The sequence below is a fragment of the Ochotona curzoniae genome, unplaced genomic scaffold (assembly GCF_017591425.1).
Source record: "Ochotona curzoniae isolate NIBS_2020 unplaced genomic scaffold, NIBS_Ocur_1.0 contig_430, whole genome shotgun sequence".
Taxonomy (NCBI): Eukaryota; Metazoa; Chordata; class Mammalia; order Lagomorpha; family Ochotonidae; genus Ochotona; species Ochotona curzoniae.
The window spans coordinates 12,421,206-12,447,806 of NW_024466219.1; the positions used below are offsets into that span (position 1 = coordinate 12,421,206).

The window sequence follows — 26,601 nt, forward strand, 5'->3', positions numbered from 1 at the left end:
AAGGATTTTGGTGATTGAGCCATTGCACCACATCCACATGAAAATTCTTGTGTAAGTGGAGCCAGGATTCCACCTTGGATGCCACTTCCAGGTGCCCACACCTCGCCCTGGCATTGGGTCATGGCAGTCTGGGGCTCTGGATCTGATTTACATGGATCTCCACCTTTCTCAACAGCTGCCTGCCTTGTGGACTGGAAGCTGATGGGGGAGTGAGAGCAAAAGCCAGTCTGCAAAGCCCTCTTTGGGAAGGGGTATGTGGGCCCACAGCCCTTCACTCCCCTGCACTGCCCCTGGCACTGGGCTCCCCAGTCCTGACCCCACAGGATGTTAATGGGAGAGGAGAAACCTACAGCTTTCATGTCTCCACGTGATGGCACAGATTATCACACAAGCCAGACTTAGCCTGCTATGAAGTGTGCTGAAGTGCCACATCTGCCTGGTGTACCCTTGGCCTGTGGTCACTCCCAGCAAAGTGTGCAGCTCTTCATTCAACACGGAAGAGTTGGCAGAGCTGCCTTTGGGTGAGGTGCTCCGGGCGAAAGAAGGCTTTTCTTGCTCTTGCTTTTCTTGCTGCCTGACCTTGGGCTATTGGCTCTCTTGTGGAGTAAAGGTGGCCCGGGAGGTCTGTGGTCCAAAGAGGGAAGTCGGGCAGCTGCTGGTGGGCAGGTAAACTTCTTCCCAGCAGGCTGTAACTTCATTCCATGGTGCATGGGATCAAGAACTTTCTGGGAGAAAATGAAATTTCTAAAAATTCAATTTAATTTAATTCAGTTTTATTTTATTTTTAAGATTTACTTATTTATTGGAAAGTCAGATATACAGAAAGGAGGAGAGACAGAGAGGAAGATCCTCCATCCTATGATTCACTCCCCAAGTGAGCACAACGGCCGATGCTATGCCGATCCGAAGCCAGAATCCAGGGAACTTCCTCCGGGTCTCCCACATGGGTGCAGGGTCCCAAGGCCTTGGGCCATCCTCGACTGCCTTCCCAGGCCACAAGCAGGGAGCTGGATGGGAAGTGGAGCTGCCAGGATTAGCACCGGCACCCATATGGTATCCTAGCGCGCTCAAGGTGAGGACTTTAGCTGCCAGGCCACACTGCCGAGCCCCATCAATTTAATTTTATTTTAAAGATTTATTTCCTACTTATTAACTAAGGCAAAATTAAGGGGAGAAATGGAAAGAGAGAGAATATTCTGTCTGCTGGTTCACTCCCCAAATGGCCGCAGTGCTGAAGCCAGGAGCCTGAGACTTCTTCTGGGATTCTCATGAGTGAAAAACACTAGCACTTGAGCCAACCTAGGCAGTTTTCCTGAGTGCGTTAGTGAGGAGCCAGATCTGGAGTGGAGTGGCTAGGACGCAGCCCGTAGGGATGCTCGAATTGCAGGCGAAGGCTTAGCCTGTTGCATGACAGTGCTGGCCCTAAATTTAACTTGTTAATGGATGCCTAATGGTTGTATGTTTCTATGGGGTTCAATGATATTTTGACATTTTGGGGCAACCTAAAGGTATGACATCAGGATCCTGAGCATTGCCGTTTCCCCGTGGTTTCTGAATGTTGGGAGCCTGTCCTCTCTTCTGGTAGCTCTTCCATGAAAGAGCCTGTGACCTGTGCTGTCTGGCAACAGAACTGACTCCTGATTGTGACTTGGTTCCCTGTTGCTGCTTAGCTTAAGTGGCCTCTTGTAGCTGTCACAACGGGGAGAGAAAATGGGATATTTGTCTCTCTGGGTTTGTCTTTATTTGATGTGATTTCCTTCATGCACATCCAGGAAAATACAATTTTTTAAAAAAACATTTGTATGTGTATTTGAAAGGTAGAGTTACAGAGAGTTTGCATCTACTGGCTCACTCCTAAGTTGGCCTTAAAAGCTGGGGTTAGTCCAGGCTGAAACCACAGCCCGTAGCTCCATCCAAGATCCCAAACACTTGGGTCAGCTGTTGCCTTCCAGGTGTATTAGCAGGGATCCGGATCAGAAGTGAAGCTGTGGACTCACATTGTGACTCCTATGGGATGCTGGCACCACAGGCAGTAGTGTAGCCCACTGGGCCACGACACAGGCCCTGGAGGGTGATGAAAGAGGGTGTTTGAAGGTTCTCTGGGATGTTAGAAGGGGCAGTCGCTGCAACTTTTGGATGATTTCAGAGTTCTGGCCTCACGTAACTGCCCAGAGTCGCTCACCCACTGCTTGGAGCCAGGGATCCCCGCTCCGAGAGTTTGACATGGGCAAGAAGCCCAGATGTCACACCGTCATTCCTGATGCCCACCCCCACAGCACATAATTATTCAGGGAATTCTGAGAACCAACATGATTAGCCCAATTAATCTCTAGTGATGAATTATTCCATCCGATAATCGTCTTCGGAAGCAGAGGATTCATTAGTGTCCCTGGCTGACAGCGGGAGTCACATGTCCTCTTATCTCCCCTCCCTGTCTCCGGCTGATAGAATGGGGGCGCTGTCTCTGCTGTTGACAAATTTCCTTGCCCTTCACATGGGGACAGTGAAAGGAGCAGCAGAGGCAGGGACTTTGGTGAGTAGCCAGCCACCTGTCTGCTCCACACACACCCTTGACCTTGAGTGTCAGGCTTCAGCTTGCCCAGCAAACACATGGGGAGAACTGAGTGCAGTTAACAGACTCACCAGGGGCCTTCCCAGGCTTCCAAGAGACAAAAGGTTCCAAGGCCCCCTTGCTCAAGTCCTGCCGAGGAGGGGGAAGGCTGCAGCCCTTGCCTTCCTGGTACGAACTTGCTTGCCAGGGTTGACTTGTCCCTCACACACTAACAGGAGGGCTGCTGGGGAGACCTTGAGGAAGAAAGTTCACCTTTTCTATCAGGATGCCTGCCAGGATTTGGGAGAGAGCCAAGTGGCCGAGGGCCATGAGCTGTGAGCAGTCCCCTGGCATGCATGCTCTGCTTCCCTCCGGGAGTGTGACCATCTTTGTGGCTTGTCCAGCATGCCCTGGCAGGCTTCAGGTTGTTGGTTGAGGGCTCATAGGCTTTTTGGCCTTCTCCCCAGAAGAATGAACATGGCCTGTGGGTACTGGATCTTGTCTCAGATCTGGGAGGAGGTGTGATTCTGGACCCTCGGTAGCCCTGTGTTACTCCAGATATTAGCTGGTTCCTCTGGCTGCTTCCTGTCTCCTGCGCTCCAGGCATGTGGTGTCGGGGAGGAGAGTGACAAGGGAGTTGTTGGTTTGCCTACATCTTGGTGTAGCAAGGGGCAGAAGAAGCAGGTGTGACAACGGGGTCAGCCTCGATGCGTGTGCTATTTGTATTTAAAATATTTACTTATTTATTTGAAAGACAAAGTTACAAAGAGAGGAAGGGACAAGGGAAAGATGGTTCACCCACTGGTTCACTCTCCAAATGGTTGTGACAGTCAGATGACAGAGAGGAACTTCATCCTGGTCCCGGGCACACGAGCAGAGCGCTGAACTGGAAGTGGAGTGGATAGGACTTGAACCGTGCCCACATGAGATGCTCGGCAGTGCCACAACAACTCAGCTTTCTTGGCCACAATGCCACCGCTTGTTTGGCTTTTTTATCCCTAGAATTTCACCCAGTGTTTGGCACATAGAGGGGCTCAGAGTCTGTTTGCTGAGTGTATAGGCCAGTGGATGGATGGGTCAAGGAAGGGCCGAGCAGGAAGCAAGCAGGGAAGGAGCAGAATTCCTAATTGCAGGAGCAGCCCAGGCGGAGGCAAGCAGTGGGAAGGGATGGGTTCTCCAGGGAGTGGCTGACAGCCCAAGCTGGTGACTTGGGTGACCCTGGTATAGGAGGCTGAGGAGATCCTTAAGGGAAGACATGGTAGGGGGCTGTGCACACCAGGGTATTCAAAACAGTTTGTGAAAAATACAACAGGTAAATTTATCTCAGTGTCCAAACATTGTGAAATTTCTGCATATGCGTGCATCTATTTTGGTGATATGGTTTTTCCATGAACTTTTCAAAGATTCATCCACATAGGGATGAGTCACCATTTTCCCACAAAAATGGTGGACCCGCACTGTTTTGCCTGCAGGAAAAGAAAGAGGCTGCTTCCTTGTAGAACCTCCCACTCACTGGCCCCAGTACCCCTTCGCCGTATACCTAGCCATGGCCTTGGGCACTTCTCAGCCCCACCTGCCAACAAACCACCACTGGGCACCTGGAGTAGGGGGTGCCAGTGTAGCCTGGCTGTGGGTGGGCCAGCATCCTAATGGCACACAGCAGGGAATCCTCAGCATGAAACCAGTCCAGGAAGCAGGGTCTGGCCTCCCTGGATTGCCCTCTCTCTTACTGCTTCCCTTCTCCCTTCCCTACTCCGTTCAACGGCTCTCAGCTGCTCTGTGGTTGAGTCTGTCGCTTATCCTGGCCATCTGGTTGGTGACTCATCCGTTGATAGTTAATGTGCTGGGTCATGGGTATGGAGACCCAGCAGTGGACAGAGCAGAGGTGGACAGAAAGAAGCAGGAGAGTGCTGGCTGAGTGGCACTCATGGGAACTCTATGGGGAAAGTGGCACTGTGGCCTGGGACAGCTCCCGTGCAAAAGTCTGGAATGGTGAGGAAGATGAGGAGTCCCATGAGGCCCTCAGTGAGTGCAACACTGGTTGGCAACCCCATGCAATACAGGCCCAGGTCTGCCTCTGCCTGCTGGTGGGCACTGCCAAGGGAGAACTAAAAAAACCACGGTCTCTGCCCTAGGAGAGTGAAGCCAGATGCACAGGGGAGCAGGGCCATGGGAAGGAAGCCTGGCACATAGCTCAGGAAACGGGATGAACAGAGAGCGAAGGATAGGAGGGAGAGGAGTGCAGCAAGAGGGGCTTACCCTGTCGCTGAGGGAACCACGAGGCCATCTTCCTGCCCATCTGCTGGCCACGGAGACCTGAGAGCGAGGTGGCCAAGTGGGCAGAGGGGCTGACCTGGGCAACTATTGAGGGCAGTGTGCCAGGTAGTGGCTGTTCAGAGATGGACAGCACGTGACCTTTACGCTGGAGGCAGCAGGTGCATAAGGAAGTGTGGGTGACAGAGTGACACACAGGCTGTGCTGGAAGTCTGGGAACCTAGGGTCTACCCCGAGGAGCAGCCATACCCCAGGACATTGGGGTCATCAGGCACAGGTCTCTGGGTCCCTGCTGTGTGCTGCCCGTGCTGCTGGGTTGGAGGTGAGGAGCATGGCTGCACAGGAAAGTCGTGTCTATAGGAGATGAAACCAGTGGACAGTAGAGGCCCATGTGCATTCCTCCTCAGCAGATGCCTGGGAGAAGTGGTTTCTGCACTGGCCATGGAAACTTCTAGAAGGTTTCCACGAGGTGTGACCTGACCTGGGCCCCCTGGATGGGAGCAGCGGGAGGGATAGCATCAGCTAAGAGGCAGTAGGCCACCAGCCAGAGTGAGTAGAGGTACACGTCGGGGAACTAGAGAAGAAGGGGCAGAACCTAATGGGGTGGAAGCCCTCAAATGCCAGGCCCAACGCTGGAGCATCACCTGCAGTCTTGGTGTTGTGGTGCAGAGGCCCAAGGTTGTCCAGGTGCGACTTGCCCTCATGCTAGAGCCAGCAGCCAGAGCCATTCCCTGGCCTCTAGCAAGAGCTCCTGTGCACAGGATTCTTTCCCTTCTGGCTCCCTGGTTTGGCTTCGTGGTGGGGGAGGGGACGTGCAGACTTGAATTCTGTCAAGGCTGCTCTCGCAGCCTGTCCCCATAAGCAGAGCCCTGGCCTGCTGTTCCCATGGCAACTGCCTGTCAGTGCCAAGCAGAGGGAGGTGCCGGAGCAGGCAGAACTAGAGGAGGCTGACAGCACCACCCCACTCACTGCCACCCAGTCCGTCATCACTGGGGACTCCCCCAGCTGGGGTGCTGAAGTGCAGGGACATCCTTTGTTCGTGCAAGGGGGAAACCAAGCCCTGGCACACCCGCTCCTCACCATCACTCCTGCTGCACACACGGGTGCCCTCATTAAAGATGGATGACTCCAGGGAGTGTGGGGCAGGGGTCACCAGCTGCTGGGGCTCGTTTGCAGAGAGGAAGCAGTGGGGGCCACCAGCCCTGGCCACTGAGGCTGGAGGGGAGCCTGAGGAAGCTAAGAACACGGCTTACGCAGGAGTGAGCAGGGTCTGTGTGTCCGCTGCTAGGGTGCTCGCGCCTAAAACCTGCCTGGGGCCGGGATGAGCTAGTGTACAGTTCCAGGCCCAGGGGCTGGTCCCTGCTCCCCCTCGACTGAGACCTAAGGTGCCTTCATATCAGTGTCCCACTGCTGAGCAGATTCCTTGTCCCTGACCCTCAGGGACACGACTGATGGGAGAGGACCTGGCATACAGAGGCAGAGCGCTGGGTGAGATGCATTCTGTGTCTGTAAAGGGTTGTCAACAAGTTCATGAAAAATGAGTGTCTTGGAAGCTACTGGAAAACGAGTTGTGGTGCACTGGGTCGAGCTGTTATTGATGAGGCTCACATCCCATATTGGGTGCTGGTCTGTATCCTGGCCACTCTGCTTGCTGGATGGGGTTCAGGCTCCTGGCCCACCGTGACTGTTAACGGCCATGAGAAGCGTGAAGCTGTGAATGGAAGATTCCCACCCAGTCCCAGGAGTTTTTGCTTTCTCTCTCACTCTGCCCTCCAGATAATTGAAAATAGACATTTTTAGAGTTATGTATAGATGTCAAGGTTTTTTTTTTTTAACATCAAAATAAACTTTTTCTAGGCCCGACATGGTAGCCTAACTACGGAAGTCCTTGCCTTGCACGCACTGGGATCCCATATGGTTGCTGGATCTATTCCTGGCAGCCCCACTTCCCATTCAGCTCCCTGCTTGTGGCCTGGGAAAGCAGTCGAGAATGACTGGGACCCTGCAACCCGTGTGGGAGATCTGGAAGAAGCTCCTGGCCCCTGGCTTCACATTGGCTTAGCTCCGGCTGTTGTGGTTGCTTGGAGAGTGAAACATTGGGTGGAAGATCTTCCTCTCTGTCTCTCCTCCCTTCTGTATATCTGACTTTTCCAATAAAAATAAATAAATCTTAATAGACAAATAAATAAACTTGCTTAGTTTTCCATAAGCTTGGCAGAGTATCTCCTGGTACTTTATATATATATATATATATTTTTTTTTTTTTAATTTACTGATTTGAAAGAGTTGGAGAAAGAGATCTTCCATCTGCTGATTTATTCCTCAAGTGACCGCAACAACCAGGGCAGGGCCAGGTGGAAGCCAGGAGCTGCATCTGAGTGTCCCACGTGGGTGACAGGGACCCAAGCACTTGGGCCATCCTGTGCTCCTTTCCCAGGTGCATTAGCAGGGAACTGAATCGGAAGTAAAGCAGCCAGGACTCAGACGGGGCTCTTTTGCAGAGAGGAGGCAGTGGGAGCCACCAGCCCTGGCCACTGAGGCTGGAGGGGAGCCCCAGGAAGCTAAGAACACGGCTTACGCAGGAGATCTTGTGCCACAAGGGATGTTGGTCTCGCAGGATCTGACTTCACCTGCTACCCACCTTTAAGTAGTCAGGCGGGTCAGCTCCTAAATCCCACCTTTCTCCCGTTCACATTCCTCTGAGTCTGGCTTTCGCCCCATTCCACATTCACTCTGAATTAGCCTCTTCTCTGTTCAGGCCTCTTGGCCAAGCCTTGAAGGGATTGGAGTGGAAGATGAGTGGCAAGGATATGTGACCTTACTCTGCGCCCCAGGCACCGCCTCCTGAAGCCCACATTCAGGGTGCCCTTGGCAGCCTTCTCTCAGCCCTTCTCAGTTCAGCACACCAAGTGGGGGCTCCCCCCACCACCACCCTTCCCTTCTCTCCAACAGAAAGGAGCTGTGCAGGCTGCCAGCTGGAAAGAAGTAAGGCGTGGGGATGGGCTGGGCTCCACACAGGAAGTGTGTGCTTTTGCTGAAGTTGGCCGAGGGGTTTTGTGGCTTGGATGACCTGGACAGCCTCTCCAGGCCTGGACATCTTTGTGACTGGGAATTGGGCTCTGTGTAAATGATGGCTTGGTGATGGCAGCATGGGACCTTGGTTCCTGGGGCTGGATGCAGGGCTGCGGCCAGGGCCGGGAGAAGCCTGGCCTTCGTGGGCCTCACTTTGCCTGGAATCTGCAGGTTATCCTGGGTGGTCTTCATGGGTCTGTGGCGGAGGCTGGAGTTCTGCTCTGGTGTTGGAGGAGGACACCCTGCCAGGGACAAAGCTCCTGCTGCCTGGTTCCCCTTGCCCTCCTGCAGTGGGAGCAGGGCCCAGTGCTGCTAAGCTGCTAGGTTCTCAGGCTCCAGAAGAGGGTGGAACCGGGACCCAAGAGTGGCTGCTTCCAGTCCAAACTTCCCATACAAATGAGCAGGGCCCCTTGGCATGTGCTCGCATGCAGGAGAGCTGGGGAGAGTATAAGTGGGAACCACCAACCCCCTGCTTTTGGCTGTGGCTGGTTCCCAGGCTCCTGCCCTCGAACCGGGCTGAAGCAAGCTCCAGTGATGTTCTCTGGGCGGCTGGCACACAGCCTGCCTGCCAGCCACTCGAGGAAGGTTCTTTTTAGGCCATAAGCTGTGCAGGTTCCAGAGCCGGGACACAGCCCAGCGAGGAGCAGGGGCGCCCTCGAGGAAGGACCGGACAGGAGCCTTGGCTGCCAACGAGGCTGGGCTGGGGCTGGCGGGCGGCCCGTGTCCCGGAGGTGGGGAGTGCACTGCCTGGCCCACGGCCCGTCCCTCTACTCTTCTGGCACTGTGTATTTCATTCATCCCATGAGACCAGGGTGTCGGTCAAGAAAGGCCTCCTAGTGTCCGGCTATCGCCTTGGTTGTCATTTGGAATTTATTTCAGGGGAAGAGTATGAATTTTAGAGCCGGACTTGGAAAAACAGATGGCCGCGCCTACATAAGCTGTGTGATTGTAGGTAGTGAATTGGTGTCTCTGAGCCAAACATGGGAGACAGTACTTCTGCAAATGCTTCAGGGTCGCTGGGCGGAAGGGACGGAGTGAATGCAGCTCAGGTCTTGCCTGCTCAGAGCATCACACGCAGCTTTTCCTTCCAAGTGCACTGCCCTGTAGCAAGCTGCCTCCTTGCTTAGGGTTTCTCTGTCTTGTTAATGGGAAGCCTTCCCAAAACCTAACCCAGCTCCTCCTTCCTGGTGTTTGTGCCTTTGTCTGGGCCTGGGCCTTTCAGTGGGCGGTGTGACCATCCTGGTGGCAGATGGGCTGAGCCCGAGGGTCCCTGGATCGGTGACACAGAAGGCTTTGCAGAAAGGGGAGCCCCCTGGAGAGGCAGCCAGGCAGGGCAGATGTCAACTGTCTGACGCAGGAGCAGATGAGCTGCGGGCAGAGCAAGGCTCAGGGAGAGGGTGTGAGCGGCCTCCTTGGCAACAGGGTGGCCTGGCAAGGACCACACCTGTCTCAGCTTCCTGCCTCCATATCCTCAAGTCCTGGCCCCTCCCTCCTCCATCTCCTAGCTCAGTGTGAGAGGAGCAGGCAGTGTCATCACAACCAAATCATTGCCACAAGAATGTTCTGGCAAAAGAAGTTGTGTCAGAGATTTAGGGGCCGGTTTGGGGAGGTGAGGACCTGGTCAGGGAAAGAGAGTGGACAGCACGAGTGTGGATAAAAGGCCAAATGTAACCAGAACCAAAGTGTATCCTCACCATAGCTGCTGGTTGCCCAAATGCTGTGCCCTGCCAGCCTCTTTCTGATCTGTTTTGGCCCTCCATCAGGGCCCCAGGACCTTGAGAAAAGCCCCCACCTCCAGGATGAACTTGAAAGTACACCCAGGCTGACCGCTGGCTCTCAAACATTGCCCTAGGAGACTTTCTGTGGCTGGGCAGTGTTTGTGGTCTACGCCAATGTCAGGATGTGGCCATCACACACTTGAAGTGTGGCTGCTATCAACAAGGAGCTGAACATTGTCCTTAAGCCATTTGAACATAAAAGGCACTCGGCTTCATTAGTCATTAGGAAAATGCAAATTAAAGTCTTGATGAGGTATGATTTCACACCTTCCGCCTGTGGCTGTTGTGAGAAAGACAGACAGTGACAGGTGCCGCCAAGGATGTGAACCATCAGAAGTGGCTTACACTACAGCAGGAGTGAGAGACAGGGGGCTGCCCTGGAGGACAGCCTGGAGGTTGCTCCTGTTGCTGAACATGGTGAGGTCCCACGTGTCCCAGTGCTGCACTTCCAGGTTCATATGCCGCAGAATGAAAGCAGATGTCTGTCAGAACAGGTGCATGGATTTTCAGAGCAGCATTGTGCAAAAGATGGACATGCCCACGTGCCTGTGAGAAGGTGGGTGGGTCAGTGCAACACAGTGTCTGACTGCGGCAGAATATTACTCAGCCGTGAACAGGAGTGCCAGACTGATCCAGCTCGCTGCAGCTGGGAGAGTACTGAGTGAAACCAAAGAAACCAGTCACTGGGGCTGCATGTGTGTGATTCCATTTACGGGAAGTACCCAGGATGGATCTGCAGATGGGAAGGGGGTGGTGGGTGCCAGAGGTTGAAGCAACAGGAGACTTACAACTACAGGGTTCCTGTCTGAGGAATTAAATTGTGGGGTGGTTGTGCAGCTTTGCAAGTATACCAGAAGCCATGGAGTTATACGGTTTCAAAGGCTGGGCTTGATGGGCTGTGACTTGTGTTGTGGTGTTGTGTTGTCTCCGCCCCTGGTGACCACAGCGTAGAGGGAGTCGGCTCCCTGGCTGAAGTCCTGCCTTTGCTGTCCACCGTGCATAGCCTGGCATGGCCGCCACGGCCTCTGTGCTGTCCACTGTACACGGACAGCATACCTGGACTGTCTCAAAGGGTTGTCCTGACAGCTAAATGGGCTCTGATTCAGAGCTTCCGGTACAATTAGCCCCTACTCATCTGGACCCCTATCATTCTGAACCCCCAGGCCACTGCCAAGGACCAGCACCTAACCCAGCCCCGCCCCACTTCCGCCCCTAGCCCCCTGCCTGCAGAGGGCTAGAGCCCTCCACTGTGCCAACTGTTGCTATAGCAACCCCTCCCAGCTCCCAGCAGCAGCCACTTCCTCGGAGGAGGAGGATGTCACGTGAAGGCCCGGGCAGCCTTACTAATGGGAGGCATTTCCAATCAGCTTTGGGGCACACGGGCAGGAACATCAGGGCCTGTCGGGGAGCAAGGGGCGTGGACTCATTCTCTTTGAATGAAAAGAACAGATGTGTTTGTGCACCGTCCCCCCCCCCCGCCCCATCCCATAACCCAGCACACAGAGGGAAACGGATGAGGGCGGGGTTTCTGTGAAGGACGGAAGACAGGGGCAGCCGTCGCCTCCTTCCACACAGGGCTGCTGGCCTACAGCCTCAGCCTTGACCAGTGGTGACCTAACGAATCCTGGGGAAGTGGCTGCAGAGGTGTGGCTTCCCCCTGGAGCTCACAGGCTTTCCTCACACTACACCAGGCCAAGCTGGCACCCCCACAGGGTGTTGGCCGGACCCCGCTAGGCTTGGGCAGCAATGGGAGGTGTCCCTGCTTCACTTCCTGCCTTCATCTGCCAGCTCTGGCAGACTAGATGTGGTGAGGGGTGATGCCTCCCTCTGGAACACTGCAGAGGTGAGACCCACAAAGCAGAGTGGAAGCTGGAGCAGAAAGGCCAGCTGGGAAGGCCGTTAGCGTCCGGCGCCCTTTCTTCTGCAGGCCCCCATGGGAGATGCTGCAACTGCCCGGCTGTTCTCTGAGACCCAAGAGCAGCCAGGACTTGAGGCTGGGATCAGGGGAGGATGGCAGCCAGGGGAGTGCAGAGTCTGTGAGGACGCTGTGCCACTGACAGAATGCAGGGATCGCGACTTCTGGGTGGCTGCCGGTCTGGTCACACTCACAGCCGCAAAGCCACTGTGAGGACCAGCAGCGCCGCCTTGTGGCCACTCTCAGCAAGCCCCGGAACTGGCAGGCTGGAACTGGCAGCCCTCCTGTCAAAAGCCTAAAGAAGCTGGTGGTAACCCAGAGGGGACACAGTGACCTGGTGCCCAGAATGTAACTCCAGGGCACTGCCAAGCTGCCGGTAGCAGGATAGAGCAGACAAATGTGTTGAGTCCAGTGCAGGATCCTTGCGGCCAGCGAGGTCCCAGCAGTCGCAGTGTGAGGGGGCCGGTTGTGGAACCTGTGGATCCAGCCCAAACCCTGAGTCCTGCCTAGGTGGGGACCAGTAAGATGTGTCCAGCTCCAGGAACACCTGCAGCATCATCTCTGGCTGGAGTTTGAAGGGTTTCCGAGGAGGAAGATAAACGTGCTCAGATTATCATGCTGAGACATCAGCACAGAACAGTTGGCAGCAAGCAGTGGCCATGACATTGAAAGCAGCTCCAGGCATCTCGTGTGGCCCTTGCACTAAATGTGATTGGAAATATGTGGCCTGCAGGCTGGGGCTGGGGAATCTGTTGGAGAGACACTTGTGCTGGAATGGGCTTGGGTCAAAGTGATTTCAATCTCTGTGTTTAGGACATCAGACTTCAGAACTCAGAGGAGATCTGGAGTCCTCCTGGGCATCAGGTGAGGGCGGGAAGTACATATTTACAAGTCAGATTTTTATAGGGCCCAGGGCAGTAGCCTAGTGGCTACAGTCATCGTGTTGCGTGTGCCAGGATCCCATACATGTGCTAGTTCGTATCCTGGCTGCTCCACTTCCCTTCCAGCTCTCTGGTTGTGGCTTGAGGAAGCAGTAGAGGATGGTCCAAAGCCTTGGGACCTTGTACCCACATGAGAGACTCGAAAAAAGTTCCTGGCTCCTGGCTTTGGATTGGCTCAACTCCGGTTGTTGCGGCCACTTGGCAACGTAACCAGCATTGTGCTGAACCAGAGGATGGAAGATTTCTTCCTGTCTCTCCTTCTCTCTATAAATCTGACTTCCCAATAAATATAAATAAATCGTTTTTAAAGGATTATAGAAAGGGGGAGAGGAGCGATACATCTTCACTGGTTTATATCCTGAATGTCCACAGCAGCCAGGGCTGAGCCAAGCCCCAGTCAGGAGCTAGGAGCCTCATCCACATTTCCCATGTGGCTGTAGGGGCCCAGGCACTCACACCATCTTCTGGTGCATTCCTAAGCACATTAGCATGGAGTTGGATCAGAAGTAAGAGGACTAGGACTGGAACCAGTGTCTGTACATGATGACAATGTCACAGGCAGTGTCTTTCCCCACTTTGTAACTGTGCTGGCTCTAGAATGCTGTGACTTAAAGCTGCTTCTTCCTCTGGGCTCACATCTGTCCCACTGTTGCCTGCCACCTGGACCGGCCATTCACAGCAAGAGCCTGTTGAGAGGCCAGCGCTTTGTGGCCAAACTGTGTCGCTTCTGAAATGCTTTGGAAGCAATTAAGGTTTTGCCAGGTGGTATCAGCAGTTTACTTAATTGTCAGCTGATAATGAAAATTTTCTAGAACTTGGGGGAATGTGGCTGCTGGGTGAGGAATCCCCCAGAGTCTCCTATGCCCCAGATGACCAGAGTCTGTAGGGCTGGTTCTCTCCACTGGGGACTCCCTAGAAGGGTCCACGGGGGAGACTGGCTCTGAGGGACCCAGTGAAGAGGCAGGGGACGGTCAGACATGTGGACATGGCATTGAATTCTGGGACCACCTTGCCTGCAGTCGGAGCCTCGCCCAGCCAGAGAGAAGTCCCTCCGAGCTGCACTTTTTTTTGGAGGGGAAAAAGGTACACCTAGAGTCTGTGCAGCCTGGCTGCCCGTGGCTCCCTCGGCTTGGCATATGGAGCAACTACTGCATACCAAAGAAGCATGTTCCTGAATCGACTCTGGAAGGCTCCAGGCCACCTGCCAAGTGGGAAACAGGGAAAGCTGCAGCAAGGTGCATGAGTTGTTCAGGGCCTGGCTCACTGGGAACGGCAGTGCCAGGCCCCAGGATCCTGAGAGAACTGTGTTCTAGCCACCATCCCCCACCTCTGCCACCGCTGCCACATCTCAATCAAGATGACCACCAGAGGGCACTGCTGGGGCACAGCAGGCGTCTCAGGCATTGATGGAACCAATCCTGAGGAGGCACCACTGGGGGCGACACTTTCCTTTGTTCTCTTCAGCTGGTCAGCTCCTCCCTGGTCCCAGTCTCTGCAGTGACAGGCCTGGGCCTGGCCACTTCTGAGGACCCTCGTGGCTCTTGGCTTCAGCAGGTCCAGGCGACTGTGGGATATTCCCACCCTTGTGTCTACCTGGAAGTGAGGGAAGAGCTTTGCACAGTATCAGACTCTTTCTGGGGTCAACTCTGCTGTGCTACCTGCTGCGGGGGTGGTCTTGGAGAGTTGACTTGATCCCAGTGTGTCTCAGTTTTGTCATCTGTAAAGTGGGATGGTCACATAAACCCTCCAGAAGTGCAAGGATTCAGCCAGCTGATGTCTGCAGAGAACATGGTGCATACATAGGCACTGAGTACCTCTGGTCACTTTCTCTTTGGGGGTCCTGCTGCTCCCTGAAGGTGCTGCCTGGCCAAGATTCCCATTACTTGGCTCCAAACAGGCATGTTAGAGCCAAATTGGAGGAGGGAAGGGGGCATAGTGGGCTAATCTTCCACCTGTATGCCAACATCCCATATGGGTGCCAGTTCATGTCCTGGTTACTCTAGTTCCAATACAGCTTCCTGCTGATGGTCTGGGAAGGACAGCAGAAGATTTCCCAGGTGTTTGGGTACCTGCACCCACGAGGATACCTAGATGAAGTTTCTGATAACCGGGTTGAGACCATCCCAGTTTTGGCTGTAGTGGCCATTTGGAGAGTGAATCAGTGGTACACTCTCGCTCGCTCTCTTAATGGTTCTAACTTTCTTTTTTTTTTAAGATTTATTTATTTTTATTATAAAGTCAGATATACAGAGAAGAGGAGAGATAGAGAAGAAGATCTTCCATCCAATGATTCACTCCCCAAGTGACTTCAACAGCCGGTGCTGCGCCAATCCGAAGCCGGAAACCAGGAACCTCTTCCAGGTCTCCCTCGCAGGTGCAGGGTCCCAAAGGTCTGGGCCATCCTCGACTGCTTTCCCAGGCCACAAACAAGGAGCTGGATGGGAAGCAGGGCTGCCGGGATTAGAACTGGCGACCATATGGGATCCCGGGCGTTCAAGGCAAGGACTTTAGCCACTAGACCACACCGCCGGGCCCGTCTCCCTGCTTTGCTGTTGGCTTCCTGCCAGTTCCTGACCCTCCCCTGCAGAAGGATTGGGTTCCAGGTGGCAGCGCCAGGGTTCCAAGGGAAAGGTGTACGTGGGGCGGAGCCAGGCACTCTTCTTCATGGTGTCCTCAGGGTCCGACATGGTACCTGACACACAGGCGTGCAGGGCCACACCCATGCATCATCCTCACTTTTACAGGGTAGGGCCTGTTTGGAACTCAGTTCATGCTTGAGAGGGTGACTTTCAGCCCTCCTAGGTCCCCACCACCCCACCTATAGGAAGCCCACCTGAAGTACCTTTCTTGGACCCTGTAGCACCACCCAGGATGTTCTGCATCCATGCCCCGGGTCAGGTGTGTAGAAGCCGCCATACTCAGCTCAACAATAGAGGCTATCGCCCCACAGGCATCGCGAATTCTGCATATCCGGGTCACTATCCTCCAGGACCCCAGAGTGGGATCTTGCTGAGGCCTGTGCCTCAGCTGACCTTGTCTGTGACCTCTGTCTGGAGTTGTAGCAAAGGCAAAGGTGCTAACCTTAAGACCTCAGAGGGCTCGGGGCATGTGTCCAGAACCCAGCTAGGGCCTGCCGTGCTGGCCATCTTTGCAGAGTGGAGCGGCAGGTGATCAGAAGGACAGGGGGCCAGCCTCCTGGCTCCTGGCCCATCTCCCCTTTTTGGACCCCTGCCCCCCAGCAGGAGTCCTGTGCCTCACCAATTCTCCCTCTCTCCCTACCAGACCCTGAGTCCCAGAGAAAGAGGACAGTGCAGAACGTGCTGGACCTTCGACAGAACCTGGAAGAGACCATGTCCAGCCTGCGAGGTTCCCAAGTGACTCACAGGTGAGCTCTGCCCTCCGCCCTCCCATCCTGGGCCCCAGTGCACACATGCTTGCCTTCCAGGTCCATGGAGCCCTCCCGCCACCCCTGAGGTTCATCACTGTCACTCAGGCATTTGGCTGGGGGCAGGTGGGAGTGAAGCCATCACCCATACTTGGTTTTCCTCCAATTCCCCCTAGTTCAGTTGCCCACCACCCACCTCCAGCCACCAGCCACTTGGGGGGATTGGCACCCAGCCCCATGCCCCACCCTGGCTGAAACGTGGGCCCATGTCCTTGCCTGGCCCACTCCCCAGGACCACCCCTGGCCGCAGCCTCAGCCGTGACTCACAGTTTCCCCGCACTGGGCCGTACAGATGAGCTCATGCCCCGCTCTGGGGGGCGGAGGAGGGAGGCAGACGGTAGGATTGAGCAATCGGGGGTGTGGGGCAGAGGGGCTGGGGCTCGCTGAGGAAGCCTCCTGGGGTGACCGCCAGTGGCTTCCCTCCTGTCCCTCCCCCTGACCTTTCAGGTGTCCCTATACACTGAGGCTGACATAGACCTGAACTCGGTCCTCAGTGGCTTTCATCCACCAGCCACAGTTCTGCCTGCTCAGGCCCCCCAACCTCCCTCTTCATCCTCCTCCTGTTCCCCAGCTCCCTGGGCAACCCCCAGCCTCCCAGACAGCTGAATTACTCCCAGCGATAAGGTTAAAGCAGAGCAGATGCCTGCTGGAGTCAGCAGGGCCCTGGCTGCCGAAAGAAAAGTGACCCAGCAGGTCTGAGAAAAAGTGGATCTCCTGCATCCACTCTCGCAGCTCTGAGCAGCAGCCCAGCTGAACTCAGCAGTGTAGGGTCTGGGGTCCTCAACTCTTGAGAAAACATCCCCCTGCCCCCACCCAAGGAAGAAAGTTGGAACATTCCTTAGTGCCAAGTGACTGCCAGCCACTTGCCCGAGGAGCCAGAGAGAGCTAAAGAGCTGAGAGGGTCCCACCCACCCCCAATGACTCACCCCTCAGGGCAAGGCCAGGACAGGACAGATGACCTCAGTCGAGGCTTAAGGGGAGGCCTGATGAGCTCCTTGCAGAAAGCTGAGCCATGGGGACGGGGCTGGGGGCCGTGCAAGCCTCTGGGAGAAGAAGCAAGAGCCACTGGCTGGTTTTGCTGTCCATGGTAGACCCTGGGCCACTTCCTCTCTTAGCCTTGGGTTGCTATTATTCCTGTCCCACACCTTGCTAACCCAAGCAAGTGGTCCTGTGGCAGGCCTTCCCACAGCCCTGGGAGGCTGTGGCTATGTCCCCTAGGTGAGAGGAGGAGCAGCCAAGGCTGACAGAGAGAGTCCTGGGCAATTCCCAGGCAAGCGAGCCCAGGCCCCGGACAGATCTGTGCTGGGTATGGTGCTGAGTGCCTGGAAGGACCCCAGCCTTGGTCCTTGAGACGCTCATGGCCCAGCTGGTTTCAGCCTGAATCACCAAGTAGATTCAGTTCCTTATGGGAAACCCTCACTCCTGGGCTGCTTCCTCTGTGTCTGCTGACTCTTTGTCCCCAGCCAGGAATCAGGTTGAGACGCAGGGTTGGGGGCTGCGTAGAGGAGAGACAATCCTGGGGTAAGGGGTGGAGCTGGCCATCAGGAGTGCCACCTTGGGTCTGGAGACATGCTTGGGGCTACAAGAAAGCATGCCATGGATGAGGTTAGGACTCCCTGATGCTGGCCCAGTGCAGGCAATGGTAGTTTCTGGCAGTTTCACTGCTGGAGCCACCTGCACACCAGGGCCCTGTGCAGTGCTGTAGTGCATGGGGAACCGGCAGAGCCAGGGGTGGCCACATCCTCTGCCAGCTCCGGCATCCCAGCTCACCCTCAGTGTCTCTGCATGCTTTCTTACAAATCGTGTCCTGCTTTCACTCCCACCCTAAAGTGACTAAGAAATGGGCGGATCCACGGAGCAAAGCTTGGCGTGCTCCCTGCACTCCGGGCCAGGCCCCAAGTTCCCCTTGCTGCCCCAGACTCCATTTCGTTTACTCACCCTGTCTGGCTGTAGTTGGGCAAGCCACAGAGACCTCACCTCAGTGGCATTTGGCTGGGTGGAATTGCCGATCTGTCTGGACCCTCATCCAGGCCACCCCCGGCCACATGCTGGCCTCTCTGCACCTCCATGGCCATTTCTGAGAAAGGCTCTACCTCCGTCTCCCCTAGCAGACGTCACCTGCGCTTGGCTGCCTTTACTAGCCATCCCAGGGCCTGAGCCTCAGGGCCCAACGCCCCGCTTCCTCTGAATCCCTGTGTCCTGAAACAGCTGCCTCTGGCCTCTAGGGAGGCTCTGCCACTACCCTGCTGCCTGACACCTGTGCCTGGGACCAGTCTTTGGGAACATCTGCCGTGCCTTTCATGACCCCAAAGCTTTCCCCATCCACCGCACCCACTGCAGGCTTTGTTGGACGTGGTGTTTGGGAGTCAGCCAGCCCTGCACTCACACAGAAAGAGGTGATGGCCACACCTTGAACTGAAGGAGCCACCAGGGCTGTCTGCCCAAGCTCCGGCAGGAGGTCCCTGGCCCGCCCTCTCCCATTTTGTGAGTACCTGCTGTTTACCGAGCCCTGGGTTTCTTAGTTCTGAGCACATGAAATCCTCATGATTCATGCTGCTGCCCAAGTGTAGATGAGGAACCAGAGGCTCTGCCAGGCTCCTGACTCCCTGGGCTCATGGACTAATAAATGGCAAGAAGGGGCTCAGACCTAGACTCCACATGCTAGGCTCCCAGGAGTACACTGGGGAAGACATTTCCCTTGGGCATGCTGATGGGATGTCACAGGCAGCAGGTGGAAGGGCAGACAGTGAGAGGGCCGGGCCATCGCTGCCTCTGGGGGTCAGGCAGCAACCCCCTTCTCTCTGTGCAGCTCTCTGGAGATGACCTGCTACGACAGTGATGACGCCAACCCCCGCAGTGTGTCCAGTCTCTCCAACCGCTCCTCACCTCTGTCCTGGCGCTACGGCCAGTCTAGCCCGCGGCTGCAGGCCGGTGATGCACCCTCGGTGGGTGGGAGCTCCCGCTCCGAGGGGCCGCCTGCCTGGTACATGCACGGGGAGCGGGCACACTACTCCCACACCATGCCCATGCGTAGCCCCAGCAAGCTCAGCCACATCTCCCGCCTGGAACTGGTTGAGTCCCTCGACTCGGATGAGGTGGACCTCAAGTCTGGCTACATGAGTGACAGTGACCTCATCGGCAAGACCATGACAGAGGATGACGACATCACCACCGGGTGAGTGTGAGGGTCCCTTGAACGGCTAAGGCCGAGCTGGAGTGGACAACATGTGGGCAATAGGGCCATTGTGTCCAGTTCTTGACGGCCTCTGAAATCAGATGTGGTTTAGTCTTAACTAGGTGTGGTGGGTGGGTCCTCCATCGGAGGAGCTAATGGGTGAATGAGGGTGCCTCCCTCTCGTTGGCTCCCGAGACTGTCATTCTCCTCCCTGTCCCCACCCAAAACACTGGCCCAGAGGCCTGAAAACTGCTGTAGTTTTCAAGGTCTTGGGTGAACTCTGGATAGACCCTGGACAACTGTGTTGCCTGCTTCTGTCTGCTGCCAAGAGGGAGAGACAGGTGGGGGAAGGTGGAGTCAGGCAGGAAGTGGTAGGGACATTTCTACTTCCTGTGCCCCTTGGTCCCGGCCGTACCCCATGGTAAAGTTCTTGGTCCCTGCTGTCTTCCTCTGCTAACCTTCTACCCGTATCATGACTCCCTAATTCCTGCCCAGGTCTGGAAACCCCTCTTTTCCATCTTACAGAGGACTCCCTCCCTGACTTTTGTCTTCTGCTTTAGCTGACAGGGTCAGCCATGGAGACTACCTGGGAAGGAATGAAGTAGGGGAGGGGATAAGAAGAACAAAGTACTGGGTGCTTAGGCGGTCCTGGTCACAGTCACCAAGCTCTGAGACCAAAGTCTAGAAGCTTCTCTGAGGCGTCTCAGCTGACTGCCACTTTCTGGTTGGTTGTGACCCCACCGCACCAGGGACCACACAAGTAGCCTACCTCTCAGAGACTTCCTGTCCTAATGTGAACATGTTTAGTGTCTGACTGCCCAGCCCTGCCTCTTCCCCCACGTCGTCTCAGCCCTCGAGGGGACGGAAGCAGCTTCTCCTTGGAAAAAGCCCAGGCCCAGCTCTAGGCCTTCCCTGTCCCCACCCCACTCCACCCTTGGGGATGAACTTGGCAGGATCTGGTCAGGGCCTGTCCAGCTGCTGAGGCTGCTCAGGAGCAAAACAACTGACGCACGAGTGGGCTGTTTACTGCCTGCGTGGTCCCCAGGGCCAGCCCGACCTCACGCTGAGCCCCGGAGAAGGCAGCCAGCGCCCAGCTCCCAGCTCCTTCTAGGGGTAGCAGACCCAAGGTGTTGGGGACTCAGGCCTGGAAAGGATCAGGGTTCCTGTCCTCTAGGAACTCCAGAAGCCCACAAGGGAGGCACCACGGCCCCCCACTCTGCTGAGCCCCTAGACTGAGTGGAGCGACAGGACCCCTGCCCTTAGGGATACCCAGACTGATGGAAGTGACAGCCCTGTATGTTGTCTGTCTTTGTCATGCACTCTTAATGACCACGGGAGGTGAGAAGGCGCCTGCCTTAGCAGTCCAGTCTAAGGAACGTGTCTGGGCTTCTGGCCCCTAATTAGTGATGTGATCATGAGCAAGCTGGTTAATGCCCTGGCTTTCCTCGGTCTGTCTCCTAATCAGACCCGTGGCGAGGCTTGAGTGGGTTCCTCTGGATGTTGGCTGGTATTATTTTGCTCTTGTTGCTGTTGTTAGAGCACCAGACTGAGAGTAGATATGAGTCTGAATGCCACCCACTCAGAATCAGTCGGCAGCAGGGATGGGTCTAGAAGTGACCAGTGCTGGTGTGCAGGGCTGCCGAGAGAGAGCAGGAAGGCCGCTTTCACCCTTCTTCCTCTTTGCTCTGCGTGTGCTCCTGAACCAGTTAGAACAAAGCCAGCTCCCTGGGGCTGGCCTGAGTCACACCTTGCACACCCACCAGCTGGGAGCCAGGGCGTTTTCAGGTTCCTCCGTCTTGAATACCCTTCCCAGCGCCATGAACGCGGCCATCCCAACGCTCATGTGGGGAGTCAGCATTGAGGGCATCCATTTCTAGACCTCAGTCACTTCTGACATAAACAGTTGCTCCAGAATGAGTTTCTGGTGTTTAAATTAGGGAGAAGGCACCCTGGATTCCAGACCTTGCTCAGCCTCCTCTGCTCTTCTTCCACAACCCCCACCCCACCCCTGCTGTGGTTTTTATCTGGGTGTTGTCACATAAAGAATTCCATACCAAAACTGTTGCCCTATTCATGAAATAAGTGTGGCTGTTCACTGTGGGGCAGCCTTCAACACTGGCCTGCCCACCCACGTGACCACACACCCCATTCACTGTCACTCACATGTCTGCTTGCCAGGGACTCTCAGCATGGGCAGAAAGGTGAAGCCGGGCTCAAGCCAGCCATGGAAAAGGTTGTCTGAGAGAGCCCTGAAAGAGGACTGTGCTTCAGATGGTTGTGGTGTCACCTGGATCGCCTGTGTCCCTCTGGGAACACTTGGGTTCAAGTGCTGGCCCCACTCCTGATCCCGGCTGATGTGAACCTGGGAGGCAGCAAGTGATGGCTCAGGGAGTTGGATTCCTGTGACCCACAGAAAGACGTGGGTAGAGTTCCTGGCTTTGGCCTGGCACAGCCCTGACTGTTGGGGGATTTGAGGAGTGACTCAGTGGCAGGAAGATCTCTGATTTTGTCTTAAGATTGAGTGCTATCCCATTGTTGCTGTAGACTGCACTTTGAGTATGCACTCCTTGGCTGTTGTAGTGTTTCTGTAATGTGTGTGCAGGTGGGGAGGTTTTCAGAAAGTTCATGGCACAGGTATACTATGCAAAAACCGTTTAACTTTTTTCTTTAGAGATTTGCTTATTTATTTGAAAGCTAGTGTGTGTACATCCATCTGCTAGTTCACTCTCCAAATGCGTGCAGCAGAACTGACCAAGCCAAAGCCAGGAGCTGGAAATTCCATCTGGGTCTCCCACATGGGTGGCAGGTGCCAAGCACTTGAACCGTCATCTGCTATTGCTCAGGTGGAACTGGGGCTTGAGCTGGTACTCTGATTTAGCATCCCAAGGATGTGACATCCCATGCTGTGATGTGACACCCACCTCAGAGTTTCACACTTTTTTTTTTACAAGAGCAAATATCTTTAATTTCCATTTTTCCGAAAACTTCTGAGGTGTCTTCATACAAATGCCTGTTGAAGTCCCTGCTTCCAAATGCCGTTGCTGAGCCCTGTGCATTGTCTGTAATTTTTTGAGGACCAGCAACTACACCATTGTACACTTCCTTTTCCATCAACAGTGCATGAGACTTTTAACTGCTCTGTTTATCATCTTCTGTTTTTAATGCATAAATGACCACGTTGATAGATTTGAAGTGGGTCTCCTAGTGTTTTTTGTTCATGTTTATTTATTTCTGCATTTGAGAGGTACAGAGGAGACAGAGCCTACATCCACCCGATTCCTTCCTCCAGTGCCTGCCAAGCATAGGCTGGACTAGAGGAGCCATGTCTCCCTGGCGGGTGGCAGGCAACCAACGATTCAGTTCATCGCTGTTGCCTTCTCTGGTCTGCACTGGCAGGAAGCTGGGAGCTTGGAACTGACTGCAGGAACTCTGATGTGGGAAACAGGTGTCTTAGCTGTCCCGGGTCACAGGTCATGGGTCATGGCCTGGACCTGTTTACCTTTTAATTAGCGACAGTGAGCATCTGTGTGTGGTCATTGTCCATTTGCCACGGAGAAGCGTCTGTTCAACTTCTTCACCCACTTTTGCCGAAGATTTTGTTGTTGTTAGGTTGTAATTCTTTTATATTCTGAATACAAATCCCTTCCCAGGTACGTGGTTTACAGATACTTTCTCCGGCTCTATGGGTTGCCTCTCCTTTTTGTCCTTTGATACACAAAGGTTTTCGCTTTGATTCAGCCCAGTTTGTCTTGTTGTATGTGCTTTAGGTGTCACATATAAGAGCTTTCTGCCAGATTCCAAGGTGTGTGGCTTCCCCCCGTTTCCTTCTAAGAGCTTTGCAGCTGATAATTCTCTTCTGAGCTACATTCTGCACCTGCTGACGCGGAATCTCTGCCGTTCCCAGAAGTCATGTATTCTAAAGCTTCCCCCCACCTCAAGTGATTTGGGACCAGTCCAGCTTCCCGTGTAGTGCAGAGAAATCTTCTCTGTGGTATGCTTCAAGCAAGTATTGCACCCCAGCTTTTGTGAGCTCAGCAACAGGAGCTTATTCCATTCCCCCCAGAATTTAAGTTGCAAGAAAGTCCCAAGCGCCCAGCCATCATCTGCCTCCCTGTTGCTGCTACCTGCTGATGCTGATTCTGTCATCTGGGGAAAATGGGATACATGTGACTTTTCACCAGAATATTTTCACATGTTCTTTGTGATGATTGCTCAGACAGTGTCTATATTAGGGAAGAAGCACCGGGGAAAAGGAAGAGGAGGGAAGTCCCCAGCTCGTTTCAGGCCTTTGCTGCTGTGGCCGGCTTAGCCAGACCTCCGCTGCCCTGTCACCCTCCTGTGTAAGCACTGAAGTTGTCACTGAGCCTCTCCGCATCGGCACCCAGGCTGCCCACCCACTGCACACTGGGACTCTTCCCGCCAGCATGTTCTGCTCACATCACGACCCCGCAGACAGCCACAGACTGGACACTGTGTCTCCTAGATGAGAGCCCAGCACATTTCCACCACTTGACAAGAGAAAAGGAATTTGTTTTTGCTAAAAATAGGGATGTCTGGAATTTAATCTAAGCAAGGAGATAAGTTAGTTCCACAGCCATCTGACCTCCCAGGCTGGGCAGCCAGAGCCAGGTGGCAGGGCATCTAGTTCAGCGTCTGTGCAGGGGTGGATGTGGGCACTGGGGAGGGGACAGGTGCCCAGAGAGCAGCAAGTGGGAGCCTCTGTGTCCTCTGCTGGTTAATGTGTGGCTCAGGGTGTCTGTGTCTGTCCCTGTCAGTGAGACAGTAGCAGGGCTGAGTCTTAGCCTCGTGGCTGTAACTAGGTGGGGACCTACTAGCAGGGCCAACAGCAGTGCTTCCAAGCCCCACACCTCCAGGAAGCACCAGTTACTTTGCACACAGGTATTTTAGGTACAGGAAGGGTAGCTGTCCAGCACTCCCCCACCCCACCCCCAATGCCAAGAGCCATTGTACTTTGCCCAGAGTCAACAGACCCTACCTTCATAGACTTGGGGTCTGTGAGTCAAGAGACACCGGGATTTCTGGGCAACTTTGCCACGGCCTCTGTCCCTCTTCAGGTAGATCCCTGCATGCTGTTCCTGGCTTCTTGCTGCCTCCTGGCCTCCTCTCCCCCACCCTTCCTAGCCTGTCCTCTTGAACTGCGCTTGAAGGCTTGGGAACAGATGGGATCCGTTTCCTCCTTGGCTCTGAAGTGTCCTGACATTGAAAAATGTCAAATAAAATAAACTGTGGGCCCCTGCCTTCTCCCAGGCTGGCGCTCTGCTCCCAGTCCTTAAAGAGACATTTCCAGCCAGGCTGTTGGGGCTTTGGCCTCGTAGCTGACCTCCTCCAGAAGAGCCACACCCACTGCTTCCCGACGTGGCCAGTGGACGGTGCTCAGACCCACGCCTCCATGCCACCCAGCCTCAGTCAGTGGCAAGAATTCTCTTGCAGTGGGTGCTGGGTTTTCTTGGTTTGCACAAGAGAACACTTTTGGGTTAGGTAGAAGGAGTGAAGCTGTCCCACCTACTTCTCTTGCCTTTGCCAGTCCTGTTTCTTGGCAGTTGTTTTGGTATCTTGGCTAGTGGGAGCTGAACCAGGCCTGGTCTTGGTGGTAGAACACGGGGACCAGGGACAGAGAGCAGGAGGGGCTGTCCTGGGGGCAAGCCCCATGTTCAGGTTCAAGAAAGAGGCTCCAATTCAGCCTTTAGAGGACTTCTGACGTGAGAGGGAGGTTGAATGTGGCCTGAGCCCACAGCAGAGAAGGGACACATAGCTAAGTCCACAGGGGCTGCTACCCCATCAGGGATGGGGTCCTGTAGTTACTGGGCTGACTTGTATCTATGCACACAGCCTTGGAGCCCCTCCATCCTCTCCCCCATCACCTTGTGCTATAGGAGGAGCCCTGTGCTACCTTGGGATCAGAGCTTCTATCCTAAGCCTTTCTGTTACCTGCTGTGTGTGCCTGAGCAAGTTCCCAGCCTCAAGTCTGATGCTCCATTTGTTTAGTTAAGAAGGAAGGAAGGGAGGGAAGGAGGGAGTAAGGAAGGAAGAAAAGAAAAAGAAAGAAAGGAAGGAAGAAAGAAAGGTCTTTGCCTTGTTAAGGCAAGTGGAAAAGGATACTACATAGGAGGGTTTTGGCAAGTATAAAAAATCCTCCCCCCACCCACTAGTGCTTGGTGTGCCAGGTTAAGCCACCACTTGCAGTGCCAACATCCCATATGGGAGCCTGTTTGAGACCCAGCTGCTCGTTTTGCAGTCCAGCTGCCCATTAATGGACTGGGAAAGCAACTGGAGACACATGGCCCAAGTACTTGGACCTCTGACACCCACACTGACAGACCTGGAAGAAGCTCCTGACTCCTGGCTTCATTCTGTCCTGCCCTGACCTAGTAGGCCACTTGAGGAGTAAACAAGCGGATGGAAGAGCTCTCTCTGTCTGCCTCCTTCTCTTTGTAACTCTCAGTGGTGGCTTCTGTCTTCATTAGGGATCATTAGAGCATCAGAATAAGATTTTTTTTGGTAAGATTTACTTATTTGAAAGGCAAATCTACAGACAGAGGGAGAAACAGGGAGATAGAATCTTCCATCTGCTGGTTCAAATGGCTGCAGCGAAGCCAGGGCACCTTAGCTTGGAGCTGGATCAGAAGCAGAGCAGCCAGGACCCCAGCCATATAGAATGCTGGCTTTACTGGCTCTGCTACAACCACTGGGCCCCCAGAGTAAGTTTTTTTTTTTTTTAAACTTAATAGGTAACTATTAAACATGGCTTCCACTTCTGCTTTTGTTTGTTGACAACCTTGCAGTGTCTTGTAATTAACCAGCCTTGGAGAGTGCTCTTACCAACATAGATGCACCTCCAGCTGGCACCGTGGTAGCCAGGTCTGGGGCAGACATGCTGCCTGGGCTTGGATCCTGGCTCTTCTGTTGTCATCACCTCCTGCTGTTTTAGTTCCCACAGATTTCAACATGTGACCATTCTTAGCCCATGGACAGTAAGACAGACTCAACTGGAAGATGAGGGTTAATTAGCTGGTATGTTTACCTGAGATAGTGGAGGTGTTCAGCAGAAGTCCATTAGCTATTTGACAACGGATATCAGCAAGTTGATGACCTTGGCTGTCACATGCCCCTTCTGAATGGTGAAATGGTGTTTGGAAAAGTGTATGCTCACCTTCCTGCTTGGAAGGGACGTTTCCCAGGCTTACTGGGAGATGACAAGCCAAGTTGTTTGCCAGGCAACACGAATTTGTTCTGATCTGTTTGTGCAGTGTCCTCATGCGGCAAATGGTGCCCAGCTGTGGTCTGGGACCTGGGAATGAATTCAGCATGTGGTTGAGCAAATAGTACAGAATCACACAAGCGGCCACAACCCTGTTCCTGCCATGATGTGGCTCATTGGGCCATTGGTCCCTCAGTGGAGCATATGTTGCCCAGGTACAAAGAGTGCCCC

General features: G+C 54.5%; 1 protein-coding gene across 1 annotated transcript in view; it reads left to right on the plus strand.

Moving 5' to 3' along the window:
• NAV1 (neuron navigator 1) overlaps positions 1-26,601 on the plus strand; it is a 213,658-nt gene that overhangs the window by 108,276 nt on the left and 78,781 nt on the right. Inside the window, exons 5-6 of the mRNA XM_040985431.1 lie at positions 15,814-15,916; positions 18,786-19,151. Of these exons, the coding sequence (XP_040841365.1) occupies positions 15,814-15,916; positions 18,786-19,151 (469 nt within the window). The remainder of the gene's footprint in view (positions 1-15,813; positions 15,917-18,785; positions 19,152-26,601) is intronic.